At 42.6% G+C, this 19,135-nt stretch overlaps 1 protein-coding gene across 3 annotated transcripts; it reads left to right on the top strand.

Moving 5' to 3' along the window:
* Positions 1-436: 436 nt before the first annotated feature.
* LOC106582161 (glucocorticoid-induced transcript 1 protein) lies at positions 437-18,744 on the top strand. 3 transcript variants are annotated; one of them, XM_014164974.3, is made up of 9 exons: positions 438-599; positions 719-1,100; positions 3,987-4,135; positions 7,212-7,304; positions 11,495-11,605; positions 12,390-12,527; positions 13,090-13,273; positions 15,755-15,875; positions 16,152-18,744. In XM_014164974.3, the coding sequence occupies exons 2-9, from the start codon at positions 770-772 to the stop codon at positions 16,561-16,563; spliced, it is 1,539 nt and encodes a 512-aa protein (XP_014020449.2). In that variant the 5' UTR covers positions 438-599; positions 719-769; the 3' UTR covers positions 16,564-18,744. The 3 variants fall into 3 exon arrangements, with proteins under 3 accessions (XP_014020442.2, XP_014020456.2, XP_014020449.2); XM_014164967.3 differs by having other exon boundaries at positions 437-1,100; XM_014164981.3 differs by having other exon boundaries at positions 437-1,100; positions 11,498-11,605.
* Positions 18,745-19,135: the final 391 nt, after the last annotated feature.

Below are 19,135 nucleotides of genomic sequence, written 5' to 3' on the forward strand. Positions count from 1 at the left end.
ATTATATAGGGGGTATACTTTACCTTGCCTGGTTAAATAAAAATAAAAAATACGTATATACATATAGTTTAGTCCTGGGACTATGCACATTTGGTTTAAAAACTGTGAGGATCATATTTCATCAAATCATGTCTGTCCTAGAATCAGGTTTGTCCAACAACATTTCGTCCATATGAATTAACGTCATTACATAACACGTTATATATTTAAACGTACAGGTAATTACACAAAAATTGTAAAGTAAATTTTTTTAAACGAAGGTTTTTTAGAAAGAAATTGGTCCAATCCTTATAATACATCGATGAAGTTATTGGCTGAAAGTACAGTCACTAGACAACATTGGACCAATGAGTAATGTTACTGTATAATTTAGCTGTCCAACCACAGGATCAGAATGAAAGAGTGCAGCCCGCCCAGGTTTATCAGCCAGTAGTCTTGCGGATACAACTGTCATTTACAGTGGACATGGGGACGGTACGGTATCGCCAAATATTAGGGAATATGTTTAGCTAACTGTACAAATTAAGTTTTTAAAACAACATATATTTAAAGTTCTCGACAAACATGCCCAAAGAATACTTGTTTTAGTGTTCTTCGAGGTAAGTTATTGCAGTAGAATTCGCCTTTTCAAGATGCAAGATAACGGCGAGATTGCTGCAAAATGAGCTCGAGCAGCATACGAGCTAAAATTAAAGGAAGTTAATCCTGTGTTTTCCAGAAGCGGATATCTTGGGGAAATTTGTTCCTGAAAGTGATACGAAGCAGCAGAATGTCAGTTCCCACCAACTCGCTTCAACAACAGTCCACAGTCAGACGTAGCAATGCAGGGTCCCCCAGTTTTTCCAACAGCTGCCGTTTGCACCCCATCCGTGCTACCGTGCCCTACCAGCTCCTACGCGGGGGCCAGAGCAGCCCGACACGCTCTCTGTCTCTCTCTGTTGGAGGCAACAATGGACAGACAAGTAGCCGCGGGTCATCTCCCCCAAGTGCGAATCTGAATCTTGGAGTAAATTACACTGGCGCCACGAGACAGGGGCTGTCTCCTGAAAATAGGGTCTCGCACTCACCTGACCGGGGTCCAAACTCACCCGTTTGTAGAGGTAAAATATTGTTATATTATCCACCTACCACATGCTACAATATCGATGTATTCAGGACAAATGCACCATTTTGCTTGCTCTTGGTGATGGTCAAGAGATTGTATGCCTTTTGTATTCTTGTAATAAAGTGTTTGCTATGCATTTTATAGCCTAATTAATTTTTACAATATTGATGGATTAGTGATACTGACTGGGCCCTATTCAGTCACCTTGACACGGAATAGGGCACTAGGTTTCTAAGGTAAGTCAAACACATGATTTGTCTTGTGCTGATTTAGGGAGCATATTAGGTTTTGATTGAATATATGGCCCCAGAGTTTGACAAAAGGGGAAGTAGGCCCATACCAAGGCCTACTACCACAGTACATCACATCGCTAATAAGGAAGCTTATAGTGTCCTCTCTTACACTCCTGCTGCTTATGGACTATTGACAGGAAAAGGGAGGAGATCACTGGCCGCAAGACATGTTTAAGGGTTGTAAGGGGGCCGTAGACAGTGAGAATTGATGTTGGACAAACAGTCAGGTTACAGTGACCTACTCACCTACTCACTTTCAACTGTGTTATGGAGACCCTATGTTATGGAGAATGGAAGTGAGTGGTGTGACATTTCACATCTCTATTGGTTCAGCCTGAGCAGTTGTTCCTTTCAGGTGATAAGGAGATGGAGGGTGGACTGAAGGGGGAGATGGGAGACTAGACCACTCTAAATCCTGTTTCTGAGACAGGCTCTCCTGTCAAATATTGATGTTGCCGCTGGTATTCAGACTGATTATATTTATCTTCCCCAACAACAAAAATTTCACAGCAGTAAAACGCAAGACACACAAAGCATCCAGTTAATGTCTCCATGCCTTTGTGAAGGTGAAATCTCTGAATACAGTTAGCTTTTTCTGTCACAGCTTGGAGACTGCGTCGAACCTGCTGTGTGACTCCAAATCTGCATCCAGGACTATGTTGTACTCACTATGCAACAAGGTATTTTTACTATAATGACCTTCTGCACTTTACGAGGGCAGGTCATGAATCACCATGGTTTAACCAGTGACAGCCATGACACTCCAGCTGTCTTGACGCCCTCCTACATCAGTGGAGTATAATGGCGTCCGCCTTACCTTTCCCCAAGATGGCAGCCTCCTTGTCTTTGAGCTGCATTGCGGTTATTGTGGGGTTGGTAACTCAATGTTCGGGAAAATGACATGACATGCCTTGCATTCCCTGGTCCTCAGAATGAGATGACCTTCGACCCTGAGCAGTGTCCAGTCACATACGTCGTGATGGAGACCCGCTGTTGGATGGCAGTGACCTCCCAGTCGAAGGCTAGTTTGTTTCATGTGATGTCATCTGCTAGCTAGGGGTAGGAGGCGCATTGCATTGCGACATGTAGAATTGGGATACCACTGGGAAGTGCACAGGGATGGAAATGGAAATATGTAGATGTATTGTTCATCTTTCATTGGCAAACGGAAATATGGAGCTATTTTTATTTGACCGTTTCCTCAGAATTGTAGGCTATTTGCAGCAAACACACTGAAGGGAATTTGTGGTTTTATCTTTCGAGGCATCTGACAAATTAAGGTTAAACATTCAAGTGGACAAGACATTGTGTCCTTGTCAGCCATGCAGCTTTGTGATTGGAACATTGGAGAAGTTAACTAGTGGACATCTTCCTTTCAGTCAGTCAGCGTGTTCATTCGCATCACTCATCTCATCTGAGCTAGGTGGTGGGGAAAGGGTTGCAAGGACAACAGGCCAGGGTGAAGGCCATGGAAAAGGGTGACATTCCACCACATGATCTTTAGGTTCACACTATGACATCATCCCCACACCAGGCCTTCCCAATGGTCTCAACAAAGAAACTCCCCCTCCCTGTCAAAGTGCCAGCTGTGCTGAAATGGCCTGCCTCATTGTTGCACGTCCCCAAACTGCAGAGTAAGAGTAAATTGGAAAACAAGCTTGTTGTTAAACCTAGAACCCAGCCCAAAATCTGTCAACTTTGGTAGAAAGTTCACTATTTTTCAAAAGGTTGATTAGAAAATTGTGAAAGGGACCTTGTGCACACTAAAAGCCAGGAAATGATCTGACTTTATTTTGCTCTTGAGAGCCTAAATTTAGCAAAGTGGAGAGACCGTGGAAAATCACTCGGGCTAAATTTTCATGCTGTGTTTGGAGAACTTTGGCTACAACAATATTGATGGAAATCCACTCCCTTTTCCTCAGATAGTTTACCCTAAGTCATTGGGTTTACTTACTTAGCCAACATATTTTGGTTGATATGCTCAGACTTGGCTGATCATCTAGGCCCTAGACCCAGGTGGTGTGTAGTGGTATCGAAAAGGAACACTGCATATGCACTTAGACAAGGAACAGATTGAATGAAGAATGTGTACCCTGGTCACCTCCTTCACCCCCTCAGAAGCTCTTTGATATGGAAAGCAAGGCGCTCTCATTGACTTTCAACAATCACAAAGCATAATACTGCTTACTAGCCTATGCTTTCAACCATTTCCTCCTTCATGTCTCCCTGCTTTGGAAAAACAGGGCATTTCTGTGTTTGGGTCTTTACTGTGAGTTACTGCAGGAGGAATGTTGAGTGAATGCAGGCCATATTGCTGTTAATTGTGGTGTGGTTGTTAATGAGTTCTTATGTGGGTGGTGTGTGTTTAACTACTTTGGCTGAGAGAAGGCAGCTCCCATGACATCAGACCTAGCTTCAACACATCCAGATTAGTTAGACCTAGTATATATCACTGTAGAGCACTGATAGTCAATAAGGTTAGCAATAGAGCCGTTTATGGAAAACAACAAGATGTTCCGGGCCAATTGTTCAGTATGACAGTGTGGGTGTGTCCTATACTGACCCTTGCTCTCCCCTCGCTCCTGTAGGAGAGAGGTCCAAACTGCAGGTGCGTAGCTCCAGTGCTATCCGTCGGACATCTTCCCTGGACGCCATTATGGGGCCGTACCTCACAGGCCAGTGGCCTCGTGACTCCCACGGACCCTACCCTTCCTGCATGAAAGACAAAGCCACACAGGTAACTGTAGGCCAAAGGACCCACAAAAGCACATAATAATTTATTTAAAAGCATATGTTTTCTAAATCAAGTTTCTCTTCAGAAAAACTCGTACTGGGTTTATTTTGACTACAATTTTCCTGGGTAGCAGCCCACACATCAGCACTCACTATTATGGTCAAAGTGATTGGCCGTTCCATGCAGTTTGAGAATGGGCAGATGTTTGTGGTTATGAACCCATATTGAATATGTATGATGATGGCAGGGCCATTGACCATGGTCGCGCTGTCCATCCTAATAGAATCCTTTCATGTGGCTGAATGAGCGCCGCCCAGCCTCATTTACATGGCTTCTTCCCTTTAACCGTTCATTCACCTTGGGGCTCTTTGTTTAGTCTTCTGAAGTGGTGAGTGGGCCTCCAGGTTTAAGTAGCTACATATAGAATCAACGTTCCCCTAATGATGGTGTGGACTGCTTCACTTAAACCACTTCCATTAGGAAAAGCACAAACTCCCCAAGTACAGTCACAGACTAGCTACTTCCTGTTAACAAGATCTCTCCTATTACCCCAAATCGCCTGTAACACTGCAACAGCAAAAAACCTGGGACAGAAAGTCTTTGTTGTAGCACACAATCTAGAGACGGGCTCTTTTCAGAGCTGGAATGTAGTTGTCTGTGGAGGTGAAGTTGTTTGCACCTGTCCCTCAGGCGATGGTTGGGGCGAGGAGAGGAATCCCACTGCTTACCACCTGGCCCTCGTGGCTGGCCCGTCTGCCTTTGTGTGGGAGTGAGGAGCAGAGGGCCATACATATGCTAATCACTGTTCTGGGATAGATCTGTCTGCCCCAGGCCCTGTGGTTACAGAACACAGAGAATGTCTGTATGAAGATTAAACAGACACACACACAGACACACACACACACACAGGCACCTCGCACCCGACGACAGCGACGCGACAGACAGACAGACAGACAGACAGACAGACAGACAGACAGACAGACAGACAGACAGACAGACAGACAGACAGACAGAATGCATTGATTTAGTCTGGTGTGCGCACACACACACACACACACACACACACACACACACACACACACACACACACACACACACACACACACACACCAGACTAAAGACTGTCTTAATCTTTAGAATTGTTTTACACAGGCAGGATGTGGACAGTCTATTATCGATGACTATCAACTCGGCATGTTTTACTTATGAGTCGTTTAAAATCAGCAGTTATGCATTACTGCGATTTCCTTGTTCTTCAAGAAGCTTGAATCCATAATGAGCGTTTAGTCAAAGATATTTATCTATTCTCGAAAAATTGTTCCTCATGTTTTAGACGTGCAAGATAATCTGTAGATGAGAAGACCAACAAGGTCACAGAACCAGAACGTAATGCCCTCATCAACTCAAATCAGACCAAATGATAGCTGTGGCATTCTATACTCTTACCTCAGCATGTAAACTAAACAAACCAACTTCAATTCCATTGTAAATCCATTGACGTTTAGTATCCCTGCTGGGAAATCAAATAGGATTTTAAGTGGGGTGAGAGTCATTTAACATGAGCTGTAGACTATGTGAAAGTAAAGTACCCTACCTTTATCTCACCAGAGCATTATCTGGCACGGCACCTGGCAAACAACCCCACAAAACACACAAGACAGGCCGGGAAGGGCAAAAACTAAGTCGATAAAAGAGGCTTGAGGTACACAAAGCTGGGAGCTCTGTGAACAGACACTTCATTTGTTATAAAAAATAAACATTTTAAATTGTTCTTACAATGATGATGGCGATAAGTAGCCTATGGTGTAAGCATTGCTATGTTCTTGTACCCTTCTAACTATTTGCTGAAGGGTAGGCTTTAGTAGTACTGGAGAACTAGGCTACAAGTTAATAATACCCATATTACTTAACATCTCAATATAACTTTTTGCAAAGTTTGCACTTAGTATTGGAAACTTTCCTTTCACTATTCATTCAGCCCTCAATGTTTGGCTCTGGCATCGAACACCACAGTAATACCATAGCCATGTTCAAAATGTTACTTTAAACGCTAGCACATCTGCCATCCAGCATAGTGGCCTCTTTATTGGCGCACAAACACCCGTTTAAACCGTTTGTCCTTTCTGAAGAGCAATGTGCCAGTAGCCATAATGCATCACTAGTGTTCTTCATGTTGCATATCATAGAGTGGGTCTTTTGTGTAACGTTGTGCGTTATAGAGGATGTTTTGTTTTTCGACAAGGGTCAAACGTACGGCAGTACGAGGACATTGACATTTAAGATGCTTCGCTCTACTGTACTGACCACGACTCCTTGGAGGACCAATGTCACTGTTGATATGCATAATCAAGGGGAAGTGCATCATGGTTGCAAACATGCTTTTGAAACATCCTGTCTCTTTTTTTGCATGTATTTTACATAAGTTAACCGTTCTGCTATTTATGTAAAGGTTGCATTCTTGTAGACACTAGAGTACTTTTCTCTACCTGCTGTAGTGGAGAAAGAGCAGCCATTTCCCACAGACTTACCAGCTAGTAGTTAGTATCTAGTATGTCAGTCACCAGCCACAAAGTAGCCTTTGGCAGTCTGTCCTAATGTGGATTGTCATTAAAACTGTAAGGATACAACTTTAAGTAGTAGCTATCACACATATTATTACTGTTTTGTGCCTGCATCCTTCTTTATCCCGCAAAGACAATTTTTGACTCGTTTGATTGTTTCCAGATGTGTGCATCTCTGGCGAAGGCACAGGGGTGATGATTGATTTCACCCACCTCTCCCTCGTCTGTTCATCTCAATGAATTCCGGAGTCTTGTCTCAGTCCTGAATTCCATACAAATGATGGGGATTGATGTGGGTGTATTTGTTTATCCACTGCTTAGAGTATGCATATTTATATATCTGTGTGTGTGTGTGTGTGTGTGTGTGTGTGTGTGTGTGTGTGTGTGTGTGTGTGTGTGTGTGTGTGTGTGTGTGTGTGTGTGTGTGGTGTGTGTGTGTGTGTGTGTGTGTGTGTGTGTGTGTGTGTGTGTGTGTGTGTGTGTGTGTGTGTGTGTGTGTGTGTGTGTGTGTGTTTCAGACTCCTGGTCTGTGGATAGAGGAGGCTGGAGGGGAGCAGGGAAGCCCACACCAGCGGTCAGCCTCCTGGGGCAGTGCAGACCATCTGAAAGAGGTAGGTGCCAGACTCAACCTTCCTAGCGTATGTAGCCTAGCCTACACACTCTCTGCATGACCTATGTCCCTAGCCAAAACAACTGTAAGGAGCGCTATCCTATTATTTGTAATCCAATACTGTAACCGATGTCAACACCATAACTCTCTGAGGAGTTTAATGTTAGACCAGAATAGCTGGTGTGTCACAAAACATCCAGCAAGAGTTGTATTGTTGACATTATTGGAGCTGCACTGTATGTGCATCATTTTTTTTGTCAGGGCTTTGAGGTTCAGCCATTACTTGAAATGTGTTTTATTTGTCAGGATATGAGGTTCAGTTAAATATTATTCTCCTGAAGGTCGGTTTCTGTGCGCGTAGCCTGGCTGAATTAGTGGCTAGTTGGAGACCACATTGAACTATTAGTTCTCTAGCTCTTCCAGACCACAGTCTTTATTTAACCTTCCTTTCCCTCTGTAGTCTAGTCCGTGGCATCTCTGCAGGGTGTAACAGCCATATCATTTCCCTCTCAGCTTGGCCCTGTTGATACTCCAGTGACAAGGATGAGCCTTATCTATCTCCATAAAGGCCTAGTCATCCTACAAACAACACATATATAAGCTTTTTCCAGTCTGCTGGCTTTTGCTCAAGAGCAATACAGCAAAACAATGTTATTGAGGCTTTTGAAGTGGGCTGACTTACATAAGATAGGCCTGTTGTTAGATGAGCAATAAACACTAAAGGGATGGAATGTTCTCTCACTGTGTTGAGATGTTTCTTTTTGTTCTTGACATGATTATGATGATATGCTACTGTACTGTATGTACATGTAGTAACATATAGCAACATATATATATATGTTTCTAAAGATACTAATAATCTAAGATTATCTAAGTCGCCCGTTGTAGCATATAAAAGTAGCAATAGGTACATTTGGATTTGACATGTAGTCTTTCATACATATTTTAGCTGACCCAGTCATATATAGCCAAAGGACAAATCTTCCCACCCAACGGTGAGTGGTACTATACAGTAGAGATGGGGGGAGGGGGAAGCAATACAGTAAGAAGGGATATTAAAATCTTACTCTACAAGGTCTGGATTTTTCTGTTCTACCTGATAATGAATTGCACCCATCTGATGTCCCAGGTCTAAATCAGTCCCTGATTAGAGGGGAACAGAAAAACACAGTGGAACAGGTTTCCAGGTCCAGAGTTGAGTTTCAAGGCAGTAGAGTATCGCAGCATTGTTTTTGTCGATTTTATATCGATACCGTTGACTCGAAGTATTGATTAAAAACTCTGGTATTTACCATCCTATAGCTAGTTCTTCATCTTTTTAATTGTTTTTAATGGTGAGCCAACATGTTTTGAGCACTTTTACCTCCAAAACTCATTTTGTCATGGTTTTCTCTTATCCGTCTGCAGCAGACATATAGTGAGCAATATGTTTGGAACCAATTTTTCATTTTTTATCATCGCAATAAAATTGCAGTATCCAATCGCAATACATATAGAATCACAATACATATCGTATCGCTCACCTAAGTATTGTGATAATATCATATTGTGAGGTCCAGCCCTTTAATACACAGAGTTTTACACTGCCCTGTTTGTTCTCATCTTCAGAAACCTCATATGGATTGCCTTGGCTCTATTGCCTCCTATTAGGTACTCTCAAAGCAAGTCAATCCAGACTAACCACACTGTAACCTCTGTGGATGACATGGTACTGTTCAAAAATAACCTATATGGATGACATGGTACTGTTCTATAATAACCTCTGTGGATGACATGGTACTGTTCAAAAAGAACCTATATGGATGACATGGTACTGTTCTATAATAACCTATATGGATGACATGGTACTGTTCTATAATAACCTCTGTGGATGACATGGTACTGTTCTATAATAACCTCTATGGATGACTTGGTACTGTTCTATAATAACCTATATGGATGACTTGGTACTGTTCTATAATAACCTCTATGGATGACATGGTACTGTACTATAATAACCTCTATGGATGACATGGTACTGTTCTATAATAACCTCTATGGATGACATGGTACTGTACTATAATAACCTCTGTGGATGACATGGTACTGTTCTATAATAACCTATATGGATGACATGGTACTGTACTATAATAACCTCTATGGATGACATGGTACTGTTCTATAATAACCTCTATGGATGACATGGTACTGTTCTATAATAACCTCTATGGATGACATGGTACTGTTCTATAATAACCTATATGGATGACATGGTACTGTACTATAATAACCTCTATGGATGACATGGTACTGTTCTATAATAACCTATATGGATGACATGGTACTGTTCTATAATAACCTATATGGATGACTTGGTACTGTTCTATAATAACCTATATGGATGACATGGTACTGTACTATAATAACCTCTATGGATGACATGGACCTGTTCTATAATAACCTATATGGATGACATGGTACTGTACTATAATAACCTCTATGGATGACATGGTACTGTTCTATAATAACCTCTATGGATGACATGGTACTGTTCTATAATAACCTATATGGATGACATGGTACTGTTCTATAATAACCTATATGGATGACATGGTACTGTTCTATAATAACCTCTATGGATGACATGGTACTGTTCTATAATAACCTCTATGGATGACATGGTACTGTTCTATAATAACCTCTATGGATGACATGGTACTGTTCTATAATAACCTCTATGGATGACATGGTACTGTTCTATAATAACCTATATGGATGACATGGTACTGTACTATAATAACCTATATGGATGACATGGTACTGTTCTATAATAACCTATATGGATGACATGGTACTGTTCTATAATAACCTATATGGATGACATGGTACTGTTCTATAATAACCTATATGGATGACATGGTACTGTTCTATAATAACCTATATGGATGACATGGTACTGTTCTATAATAACCTCTATGGATGACATGGTACTGTACTATAATAACCTATATGGATGACATGGTACTGTTCTATAATAACCTATATGGATGACATGGTACTGTTCTATAATAACCTCTATGGATGACATGGTACTGTTCTATAATAACCTATATGGATGACATGGTACTGTTCTATAATAACCTCTATGGATGACATGGTACTGTTCTATAATAACCTATATGGATGACATGGTACTGTTCTATAATAACCTATATGGATGACATGGTACTGTTCTATAATAACCTCTGTGGATGACATGGTACTGTTCTATAATAACCTCTATGGATGACATGGTACTGTTCTATAATAACCTCTATGGATGACATGGTACTGTTCTATAATAACCTATATGGATGACATGGTACTGTTCTATAATAACCTATATGGATGACATGGTACTGTTCTATAATAACCTCTATGGATGACATGGTACTGTTCTATAATAACCTATATGGATGACATGGTACTGTTCTATAATAACCTCTGTGGATGACATGGTACTGTTCTATAATAACCTCTGTGGATGACATGGTACTGTTCTATAATAACCTCTGTGGATGACATGGTACTGTTCTATAATAACCTCTATCGATGACTTGCAGGGAAGGGCATCCTATAGAGTAGACATACCCTTTCTGTGTACTGTATAGCCAGGATTATAAGATCAGCATTAAAAGACCTCGCCTTAGTCTGCATTATACAACTGATTATGTTATGATTATATAACCAGTACAGAAACATAATAACCTTTTGACTTCACTTATGTTTGACCGTAGCTATATCCATAAAAGCCCTCTCTTTACAGATTCTTTTCAAATTCATTCTGAATCTGTGGACATATCACTCTGAATGCTGGAGAAATGCTGTTCTGAGGAAAACAACACAAAACAATGGAAATCCGAGGATGCTTAGCGTCGTGGCACACCTTCCACATCGTGCATTATTTTCCGTTGAATGCATTGCTCCTCGTTGATTATCCCTTATGTATTGCTTTGTGCCTTTTCTAAATGCATATTCTATTGAATTACACCTCAAATATAGCTTGGTGGTCCAGTCTATGTGTGCTTTAGCCAACTCCTCTCTGCCATATATGGCATGAAACAATAGAAGTGTTGGCTACACAGCACATGCAGTATGGGACCACCAGGCTACCTTTAATGTCCATTGAGAACCATTCATTTTCTCTGAGGTAAACCCCCTGTCTTTCTCCAGCAGATTGCTAAACTCAGGCTGCAGCTCCAGCGCAGTAAACAGGTCAGCCGCCAGAGCAAAGACAGAGATCAGCAGCTGGGACTACACACCAGCACCACATGCCATCCCCAGGTGAGTTCTACCCTACTGCTGCCTCCCTGTGTCTGCCACCCAGATCACAGGGCATGGTAGCATGGAACTAGTATGGTGTCTGCCCCAATGCTATATTCACAGTGGGAGTGTCACTGTACCATGTACAACCTGAAATAAATGCAGTACTTATTATGGATAATACTTGATTGTAAATGTATAGACTAGGGTTTTGGTAGCCTGGGTGCCAGGCTGTTTCTGCTTCAGGCAACATGTCCTTCCAAAACAACAACGTGGCTTTGCTGTAATGCAGAATTGTTCAAGCACAATTCAGGCAATTGTTCAGGCATGTTTCCTGTCATATGAATGTGGTCAGACCACTTATTATATATAAGAGCCATATTTGATTTAAAGAGCTCTAGTTCACGAGTCCCTATTCTGACCAGAGACAGATGAGGAAGAGGAGGAGACGTGTCTGGGCATGCCCAGTTCCCAGTACTCTCTGTGTTTGTGGTTCATTCATTAACGGATACTGAGCAACTGTAAACAAAGCACTGGGGAAAAGAACATAAACTAACTTTGACATGGTATGACTTTCACCTGTGGTAGATCACAGTCACAGCCTATATTATTGTTGCCCTCACTTTAATGTCATTTCACTTCAAATTTAACCTCACATAAATCACATTCTATAGCGATACCATACACTGAAATACTGGGGAGAGCATACAATTGACAAGATGTCTGTTTAAAATGATCATAGAAAAGCTACAAAACATTTCCACCACCTAAGAAAATATAACCCTTGGTTTGCCATGTTTTCCAGAATAAGGTGGTTTCCAAAGCCCTGTCGAACATCCCAGTGCCAAAGTCCCTCATATCGAGAGTGCCTAGCAGCGTGGAGGGCATCAACCACGAGCTGGAGAATGTGTTCATCCGAGAGGACTGGAAGCAGGGAATACAGGTGGGCACACACACTATATTCTCACTCACACTGATTTAAATTGCTGAAAGTTGAGTAGAGCTGTAAATTGTGTGTGAAGTAGGGCAGTAAACCTTGACAGGTTAGTGAAATGGCTCTACCTGAAGTGCGTGCATGAGTGCCCACACTCTCTCACACACACACACACACACACACACACACACACACACACACACACACACACACACACACACACACACACACACACACACACACATATATTGATGACCTGCAGCGCAGCAAGTCTTCTTCTGCTCAGAATCAGCTGTACTCTACAGCACAAGGAGAAGGGCTCTGAACATTTTAATTCAGTATCATACATTATCATCTGCGCTGGTATTCACTTTTCTGCTTGTCATTCAAATACGTCCACACGTACTGGAGTTTACATGCAGTGTGATAATACTGAAATGAACTGAATGCATTGAATTGACTTATGTATGATGATCAATAACAACTGTGAATTATATAGTGCCCTGCTGTGGTTCTTGCACCCCTCTCATCCCTTCATCCTTTCCCTCCATCTCCACCTCTGACCTCTCAGGCTTTGGACGTGTTGGACGGCCGCCGTGCCCCGTTTCAGCCTCATCGCTACGGCAATGGTGGTGACACACGCGACACGGACACCCAGGCCCCCTCTAGTGGCGGTTCCAGCCCCTGGCCCTTCACCCCTGACCCCCTCCACTCCCCAGAAGGCAGCCCCTGCTCTACAGAAGAGCTTGACAAAGGTACTCCATTCAGATTTATTTTCTGGCTTGCATGATCTATTACTGTAGTTCAATGCACACATTCAACAGTCTCCAGCCATTGCATGTCTCAGGAGCAGAGTATGTGAACATAGTTGAGCGATTGGAAATCCCGCTCACCGCTCCATGTCCTTTCCTACCGCTCCGCAAAAAAAACCGCTCTATGCTCACAGAAAAACAAAATCCCGCTCCAAGTTCACCTCATTCATCAAAAATCACAATTTAATCAACACCCCTCTATTTTTGTGAATAACTGGACCTACCAATTGGTTTTTAAGTATTGAAACCAAACCATAAGGATTTGAATGTTAAACAGCATATAAACACTCTAAATAGGCCAGGAGCCAGACAGGGAGCCTAAGAAGGAACAAATTATTTAGGCTATATTATTTCAATGATTTCAAGGCTATAGCCTACAAAGAAGTACATTGTGAACCATTTGCAAATTCGACACAATAGGCTGGTAGGGACATAAAGCGAGCAGCATTTAAACAACATTTCGTTGTATTAAATCATTATAGTCTATAAATTGCGCATTTAGGCTTTGAATTAAATCCAAATTAAACGAAAAATGACTTGTTAGTGCCTTTGAATACATTTTTAGAAACAGGAGTTTGGCCAGTCTGTGGGTTCAGGCTCATGCGATGGTGCCTGGAGAGCTGGCCAGTCTGTGGGTTCAGGCTCATGCAATGGTGCCTGGAGAGCTGGCCAGTCTGTAGGTTCAGGCTCATGCGATGGTGCCTGGAGAGCTGGCCAGTCTGTAGGTTCAGGCTCATGCGATGGTGCCTGGAGAGCTGGCCAGTCTGTGGGTTCAGGCTCATGCGATGGTGCCTGGAGAGCTGGCCAGTCTGTGGGTTCAGGCTCATGCGATGGTGCCTGGAGAGCTGGCCAGTCTGTAGGTTCAGGCTCATGCGATGGTGCCTGGAGAGCTGGCCAGTCTGTGGGTTCAGGCTCATGCGATGGTGCCTGGAGAGCTGGCCAGTCTGTAGGTTCAGGCTCATGCGATGGTGCCTGGAGAGCTGGCCAGTCTGTGGGTTCAGGCTCATGCGATGGTGCCTGGAGAGCTGGCCAGTCTGTGGGTTCAGGCTCATGCGATGGTGCCTGGAGAGCTGGCCAGTCTGTGGGTTCAGGCTCATGCGATGGTGCCTGGAGAGCTGGCCAGTCTGTGGGTTCAGGCTCATGCGATGGTGCCTGGAGAGCTGGCCAGTCTGTGGGTTCAGGCTCATGCGATGGTGCCTGGAGAGCTGGCCAGTCTGTGGGTTCAGGCTCATGCGATGGTGCCTGGAGAGCTGGCCAGTCTGTGGGTTCAGGCTCATGCGATGGTGCCTGGAGAGCTGGCCAGTCTGTAGGTTCAGGCTCATGCGATGGTGCCTGGAGAGCTGGCCAGTCTGTAGGTTCAGGCTCATGCGATGGTGCCTGGAGAGCTGGCCAGTCTGTAGGTTCAGGCTCATGCGATGGTGCCTGGAGAGCTGGCCAGTCTGTGGGTTCAGGCTCATGCGATGGTGCCTGGAGAGCTGGCCAGTCTGTGGGTTCAGGCTCATGCGATGGTGCCTGGAGAGCCGGTCAGCAGCAGAGAATATCCTCTCTGAGCTTGCAGAGCCACTGGGGATGATAAACACCCTTTAGGCCACTCTAACCAGGCTGGGCAGAGATGCAGAGTTGTTTTTTTATTTATTTTTATAGGTAGGCCTAAAAGTTTAGGCAAAATAACCCAATCAAAACGGAAAGCTCCTTGAACGTTGGAATATGCCAGGCCTATTGGGCCAAAATCACTGATGGCCTATTGTATAGATAATAGAACAAAAATGAACGAAACGTTTAAGAGATCTGATTTTTAGTTTAGAAATACTTTCTATAATGACGCACTTAGTTATCTACCCACCTCATTCCTTTCTTTTAGCATGTGCACGTAGTAAGTACACCATCATACTTTTGGGATAAGTGTCTTTTCAGATTCCACAATCATTGTGGACACTATGTCACCACACTCCCTGTCTTGCTATTGGTCCTCATCTTTGTAAGTCACCTTGATTTAGCACCTGTGTGTTTTATCAGTTTCTTTATGAAAATATTTAGTGAACTCCATGACAGTAGCTAAAGCAAGTGGCTATTAGCAGCACACAAGTAGACTACAAATGCATGCTGGGGCGGGCATGCCCTGAGCTCCTGAAGTGATCTCTACTGGGGCGAAATTGGAGCGGGCGAGATGGCCGACGCTCCAGCCTTTGGGAATCTTGCCCCACGCTCCAATCAAATTGGGCATGCTCCGCTCACATCCTCTGTTCAGGAGTCTAGTGATCAGGATTTCCTTAATGATAAATGGCTCACGCTGTATTAATACTGTGCCGTATTATATGAATCACCTCATTGTCTTCTACAGACAACAGATCTCTAACATTCGTTCTTTTATAGGAACATAAGATCACCACACTGACCTGCTTATATGTTTCATTCTGTTTTCAGACAGCGGCTGCAGCTCTCCCCTTCCCAAGTTTGCCACCTCTCCCAAACCCAACAACAGCTACATGTTCAAACGGGAGCCTCCGGAGGGGTGTGAGAGGGTCAAAGTGTTTGAAGAGATGGTGTAAGTCTTCTTCACTACGTTGAGGGGTATTTCTAATTCGAATGCTTCTCAACTTCATAGTGTTACATGTTTTAGTTTCTTCTTTAAATTGGTCTGATAGTGTATGTCCTTATGCTACTGTACAGATGTAGGATCTTCATTTAGTTCTCCTGCAACCGCACGATCAGATTAAGATTCGACATCTGTAGGACTCTCTCACTGTAGGCGTTTCATACACACACTTTGGTATGTGATGATAAAAAGATGAAGACATTCTCCCTCACTTTTCCTCCCCAGGTCTGGTGTCTCCAGAGGCTTCCCTCTTTTTTCATGCCCAGACAAAAACAAGGTGAACTTCATCCCCAGGGGCTCCGCCTTCTGTCCCGTCAAACTCCTCTGCTCCTCCCACTTCACCACAACCTCGCCCAGCCCTGGTCTCCATGGAAAAGGCAGCACATGGCCCGAGGACGCCATGACACCCAGTAGTTCCACTACTCTGGCCTCCACTAACTGGAGCTCATCTATAGGCACAGACATGGTCAGTAGCTCAGACACAGGCGTAGGCATTGACACAAGCACAGAGAACAGCACAGACAGTCTGAGCCCAGACACAGGCCCTAACACAGATGAACCGACAAGCACAGCAATGGCCCCAGACGGCCTGTCTACAGATCCCTGCTCCACTACACACATCCTTCTTACCAGCTAGTTCTCAGGTACAGTCCAGCTGCTGAGCATTAGCCTGGTCCCATGTCAGTTTGAGTTGTCTCGCTAACTCCTAGGGTCGCAATGACCATAGGTGGCAAAACAGCACAACAGATCTGGGACCAGGCTAGCTGAGAATGCCTCTAGCTGAGTATAGCTCTTTAACACAACATTAGCCAGCAAGGGGGGCCTATCCTTACTAACCTAGCCTTCTCTTATGAAAGGTGTGGCAGGCAACATCCTTCAGAAAGACTTGTTTTCTATTCCAAGGGTAGATTCAATTGTTTCATGTATTGTGTTCTGTAGCAATCAGCTTTATCAAAATCAATTCAAGAAATTGAGAAAAAAATAAGGGAATTTAAAGAAGCAATGGGCAAGAGAAAAACATGTATTTTATTGAATTTTGAAAATGTTTATCTAACCAGCTTATTTAGCTGTTCTGTGTTGCTAGCCAATATTACAGCATGGATAAGCTTTTTAATATAAAATAAAATATCACGCCTGTTTATATTGAAAACTCCATTGGGATGTCCTACAGTTATAATACAATGCTCCACCTTTCCCTGAATGTTTACACTTATTTCAGGTTTCAATCCAGTTTATGTAAACGCATGACAAAAAGCTGAAGAAAGACGATCTGAAAGTGACCAAACAGCCAGCTACAAAGCACAGTGTCCCCACATAGCCTTGTTTCAGGTCCCCTGAATAACCAATGAACTCAGGTCATTTGGAATGTACTACTACTCAAGCATGAACTTTGACGTTGCCTTTTATGGGTCATTCATGATATTACTCCTAAGACATTCCATAGTCTTTTTACAAGTGCTGATTCTAATCTTTCAACACGACATATTAAAGGATTGCCATCGATAGAAATGATAACTTGGTGCACAGGAAATCTGTAAAGATAGTTTCAAGTGCTTAAGAGACATTCCAGAGGTTATTATATTGTAGCTCCAAGATATCAGCAGTATTATCTTTCACAGCCTGTTCAACCTCCCTAGTGATGAAATTGATTAAATATGAGCTATGACATTTAACCAATAAAATTGATCAAAATAAGGCCTAGATTCAATCGGATTAAGCGTTAACCAGCGGTGCTTTGAGTTTTGGCGGTGTCAGTTGTTACTGCGTTGAAGTTGTCAAATCAGTGAGCAGCTGCTCCTCTGATCATTGCCACACCCATCCCTCTGGCGTTAGAAGTTCAAAAAGAGAAAAAGTGTAGGCTGTATAGAAATAATGACGCTCTAATTGAAAATCATTCAACAAAACAATGAGAACTTCTTATCAGCCTAATCGAGGTATAGATTACGTCTCACATTCCAGTGTTCGAACTTGTAAACAAGGCTACATGGGATTTCTTGTAATGCTTCTCCATGCAGCCAATGGCAATGTCCACTTCAGATATAATGCCGCTGTGGGTGTTGGCTGCTGCGCATCTGATAGAATCTAGGCCAAAACATTTTTTTTAAGCATAAAAAAAAAAGAAATGAGCAAATTATACAAAATAGATAAGCAATCAACCAGCACTTATAATTCTGTCAAATTCGGAATTAACATGGAGGCTAACGAGATATTTTCAAAGCACTTAATTCCAGGCGTGATAATAATCACACACAGTACTATATAAAACGTAAAGCATATCAGATACTGTTAAAAAAATACAAAACTATGAGTATCCTAGTGTTTGATTTGACGTTCAGTATGGAGTAAAAAATTTCATCAAACTGTGTACAAGGGCTGCATTCAATCCTTGTCGCGGAAGTACCGCGGGAATTATTGCCTTTACATTTAAATCGAGCTATAACGTGGACCTCCCCCGATACTTCTACGATACGGATTGAATCCATTCCCTAAGTGTATTATGTATCTTCAGTATACATTACGTTAAAACCCCTTGGCAATAATATAACAAAAATTATATGAAAGTATTTTAAAAGTAAAAACAGACAAAACCATTTGCAAAACGAACAAACAAATGCAACACAATCCATTTAAACCTAGATGTATATTTTGTCGGTAAAGATGACCGCTGCTCGACGACTAGTTTGAAGTCATACTAACATTATTTTCAAAGTTCAGCAAGGCTTGCCATGTTCGGCACTAATATTTCATGCCTGTGTATTTCATGTTTTATATGTAGACCTTGTGTTTTTACAATAAAGTAAGCAATACAAAAAAATCACACTTGATGTTTGTCTATTTTTTAAAGCACTAGCTTCCCATTATTTTAGATGTATTAGAACCCATTTAGCTTATTAAGCCCAGGCTTCCAACAAGACAGGATTTTGGAAGGCTGGCCACACGAGACTAGGCGCTCGATTCAGTACTTATTGCCGAAGTTCAGCGCTATAGTATAAATGTAATATAACGGCAACGTTCCTTCGTTCGCGGAGACTGCATTCACGGTAAACGCTGCATATGTCGTCTCAGTCTGACATTTTATTTCAAAGGGTGCTATAGCGCTGAACTTCAGCGATACGGATTTAACCGAGCCCTAGAACCCCTTAAAACCTGGCTTATTAGTTCAGTTTCATGGTTCAGAGGAAGCCTACAGTGACATCATATGCCTCAGG

This window comes from Salmo salar, chromosome 02 (assembly GCF_965601325.2).
Source record: "Salmo salar chromosome 02, fSalSal1, whole genome shotgun sequence".
NCBI classification, from domain to species: domain Eukaryota; kingdom Metazoa; phylum Chordata; class Actinopteri; order Salmoniformes; family Salmonidae; genus Salmo; species Salmo salar.

Bases quoted from the DNA above. Each gene is read 5' to 3' on its own strand.
- LOC106582161 (XM_014164967.3), top strand. From the start codon at position 770: ATGTCAGTTCCCACCAACTCGCTTCAACAACAGTCCACAGTCAGACGT. The intron at 12,528-13,089 runs GTGGGCACACAC...CTGACCTCTCAG, and splicing joins ACTGGAAGCAGGGAATACAG to GCTTTGGACGTGTTGGACGG. The intron at 13,274-15,754 runs GTACTCCATTCA...TTCTGTTTTCAG, and splicing joins TACAGAAGAGCTTGACAAAG to ACAGCGGCTGCAGCTCTCCC.